Source organism: Echinops telfairi, unplaced genomic scaffold, assembly GCF_000313985.2.
Source record: "Echinops telfairi isolate 266 unplaced genomic scaffold, ASM31398v2 ScPeMD7_655;HRSCAF=1070, whole genome shotgun sequence".
Taxonomy (NCBI): domain Eukaryota; kingdom Metazoa; phylum Chordata; class Mammalia; order Afrosoricida; family Tenrecidae; genus Echinops; species Echinops telfairi.
The window spans coordinates 24,081,926-24,084,877 of NW_022104553.1; the positions used below are offsets into that span (position 1 = coordinate 24,081,926).

The window sequence follows — 2,952 nt, forward strand, 5'->3', positions numbered from 1 at the left end:
GGGGTCAGTTCTGCTCTGCCCAGCACTGGGGTCACAGGAGTCAGAACCGACTCCCACGGGGTGCTTAAATTCCAAATGGACTGCTTGCCCCAGTGGGCGGGGCTGGGGACTTTGGCCATGCACAGAGTAGACGGTTCACCGGGACACTAAGTTCTCTGGGGCTTTGTGCTAACAGCCTCTGGAAATGGAAGACGTTTTGTGGCTCGCTGGATGTCAGAATCGCAGCGGAAATGTGTGCTTCCTGCTGGATGCCACTGGCGCGGTCCGAGTACGGACGTCTCATGGGGATGCCTAGGCTGTCGATGCTACAGGGTGGTGGGGTGGTTGTGAGATACTGGGGCTCTTCTCCAGGAGAAGGGTAGGTTTGAACTGCCAACCTTCTGGTTCACAGTTGAGAACTTAATGTCCAAAAGGCCCGCAAAATCAATACCAGCTAACACCACAGTTGCAGCCGTCTCATGGGAGTGAGTCAATTATAATGTCTGACCAGTATGGCCTGTGAAGGATGTGATAAATCTCCAAACGGGCCTCTCTCCCGTTCTAGGCCATTCGACCTACAGCGACTCTATGTGACAGCGCAGAGAGCCCCATAGGGTTTCAATCGGAAGCAGTCTGCCTCATCTTTCTCCTGAGTGGCGGAGGGTGGGCTGGAACTGCTGACCTCCAAGCAGTTCGCGGCTCCGGAGAGCAGCAGGCGCCCTCTCGTGGTGCAACGTGGTAAGGCGGCGGGGCCGGGGACCCTTTCCCCTCTCCCTCTTACCTGGCTTCTCCTTGGCCAGCTGTTTATCCAAGGCGAGAGTGGTTTTCTCCTCCTGAATGAACATGCGGTCGATCATCACCATTTCAGCCGAGGGGCTCACCCTCTGGGTGGGTAGAGGGAAGGTTGGAGGTGAGGAGGGAGGTCGCAGCAGGGCGGCCTGTCTGGCGCAGGGGGGCGGGCGCGGTCAGGGCTCTTACCCGGGACTCCTCCAGCAACAGGAGGCGGTATTTGTTCAGCATGGCCTGGGTGCGTTTCAGCAGCTGCGTGGAGACCGTCTCGAACTCTTCGTCCACTATGCGGGGGAGAAGAGAGGGGGGCAGGGGCTCAGACCGTGGCGGGACTGTAACCACCTCGGCCCGTAATACCCACTGCTGAGCGAGTACTGCTATGAGACATGAGAATCCCACGGTCTTTTGCTTTTTGTTTTGTTTTGTTCTAATTTGGGCGGGGGTGGGACATCACTGCCTGTCCCGCGCCAGCCTCACAGCTGCTGTGCTTGTGCCCAAGGTTACAGCCAACCCACCTAGGACTCATCTAGCGGCACCTCTAACTTTCTCGCTGTCCTGACACTTGACAGAACATCTGGGCGCCGTCATCTCTCTGCCCCTCTCCATTTACAGGGCTCTAAAAGGGCAGCTCTGGCATCCACCAAGGGGCTCCCATCGCCTTCCTCTGACATGCTCCTGGAGTTCTGGGGCAGGGCCAGGGCCCTCCGGGTAAACTCTCCAAAGGCAGCCCTGGTTATGCCTGAGAATGGAGCAGCTAATTGCTGGGAGGAGGCTCCCTCCCTGGCCTTTGACTCACGAAGGTTTTCAATTTTCTTACAATCTCTTTATAATAAGGCCGGTAAGTGTCCCAGTGTCCTGTGTCCTTTGGGAAAAAATCTGTCCAGATGACTCCTTTGGAAACCGGCCCCCCCAACAGTGAACCCCTGTACCCCCCACCCACTATCATCTTCTGAGCTTTGAAGGGAACTGGCCCAGGAGATCCCGCAAGAAGTCCCTTCTGTTTTCCTGGAGGTGCTCAGATAAGACGCCAACAAGTGGGCGGCTAAGGAACTTGCCTGCAGCTGCCCACAGACAGTAGGTGTGGTCCAACCCCTTGTGTGGAACCAGCCTGTGTCTGCAGGAATGGGGACCCTCGTAGCAGTGCTTGTTGAGGAACCCTCTGATACAGGGGTGAGTGTGCACGTACGTGAGTAGTGCGCACACAGTCACACACACGGGGGTGGGGTGGGGTGGGGGGGGGTGGACACAGCCAAGTGGGCACACCAGATTGCGTGCTACACACAGTATGCACAGAGTTGAGTGCAGGGCTCAGTGTGCACTCACAGTGAGCCCATACACGGTGCTGTTTGCGTCCGAATTCAAGCTCACACACGCACAGTCGAGTATCGCCACCTTTTGCCAAAAGCCCACTTGGACTGGCTGCTGCCACAGTCCCGGGGAGGCCTCACCTTTGTGGTAGTCGCCGGGGGAGGGGAGGGCACCCTGGTAGACGTGGTAGGGCAGGAGGCGATAGAGGGCATCCTCGAAGGAGGGGAAGGCTGTCTTGTAGTCGGGGTGCAGGACGGAGCCCTGATGTTTGTGCAAATGCTCCAGGAAACTGGGGTGCAGGACAGACAGACACACATACACAAAAGGGAGGTGGTGAGTTCTGGGCCACACCCTACCCCATGAGAGACTAGCACTTCCAGAGCAAGTGCTCACGCCTGCCGCTGGGTCTCACTGGGTCCCCGGCATCAGGTGCCACCACGGATCCCCATTTCACAGATGAGGAAACTAAGGCTTGGAGAAGTGCAGCCCCACCCCCCTCCCTGGGAGAGAACTCAAGGAAGAGACAGAGCAGGGAGTCGGAGGCTGGAGTGTGAAAGTTCGTCTGGGCTGTCCTACTGGCTCCTGCCACCGGGGGTCAGTCTGTCCCCACTCTGCCCCTGGCTGGAGGCAGAAGGCAGGCGAGGAGGGCTGGCTGGTCCCCGGACCTTCCCTCAGGAGGCTGCATGCTCATCCCCACCGCCAGCAGCTCCCACAGGCCCGGGGCAGGGTAGGGCCTGATGTATTTATTACTGTTTCCAGCACCTTGAACCAGACAGGTCCTAAGGGAGTGCTCAATGCTCATGTGGGAAAAGGCAGGGCGGCAGCACATCCACTCCTGCCCGACCAACCCTCCCCCCATCTGCCCGTCCAACCCTC

At 58.4% G+C, this 2,952-nt stretch overlaps 1 protein-coding gene across 1 annotated transcript in view; it reads right to left on the minus strand.

Annotated features, from left to right (window-relative positions):
- Positions 1-24: 24 nt before the first annotated feature.
- Positions 25-2,952, minus strand: part of BICRA (BRD4 interacting chromatin remodeling complex associated protein) — a 20,681-nt gene continuing 17,753 nt past the window's right edge. Inside the window, exons 7-9 of the mRNA XM_045292656.1 lie at positions 2,217-2,365; positions 958-1,052; positions 25-863 (exon numbers count right to left, since the gene is read on the minus strand). Coding sequence (XP_045148591.1) covers positions 618-863; positions 958-1,052; positions 2,217-2,365 — 490 coding nt within the window. The 3' untranslated portion in view covers positions 25-617. The remainder of the gene's footprint in view (positions 864-957; positions 1,053-2,216; positions 2,366-2,952) is intronic.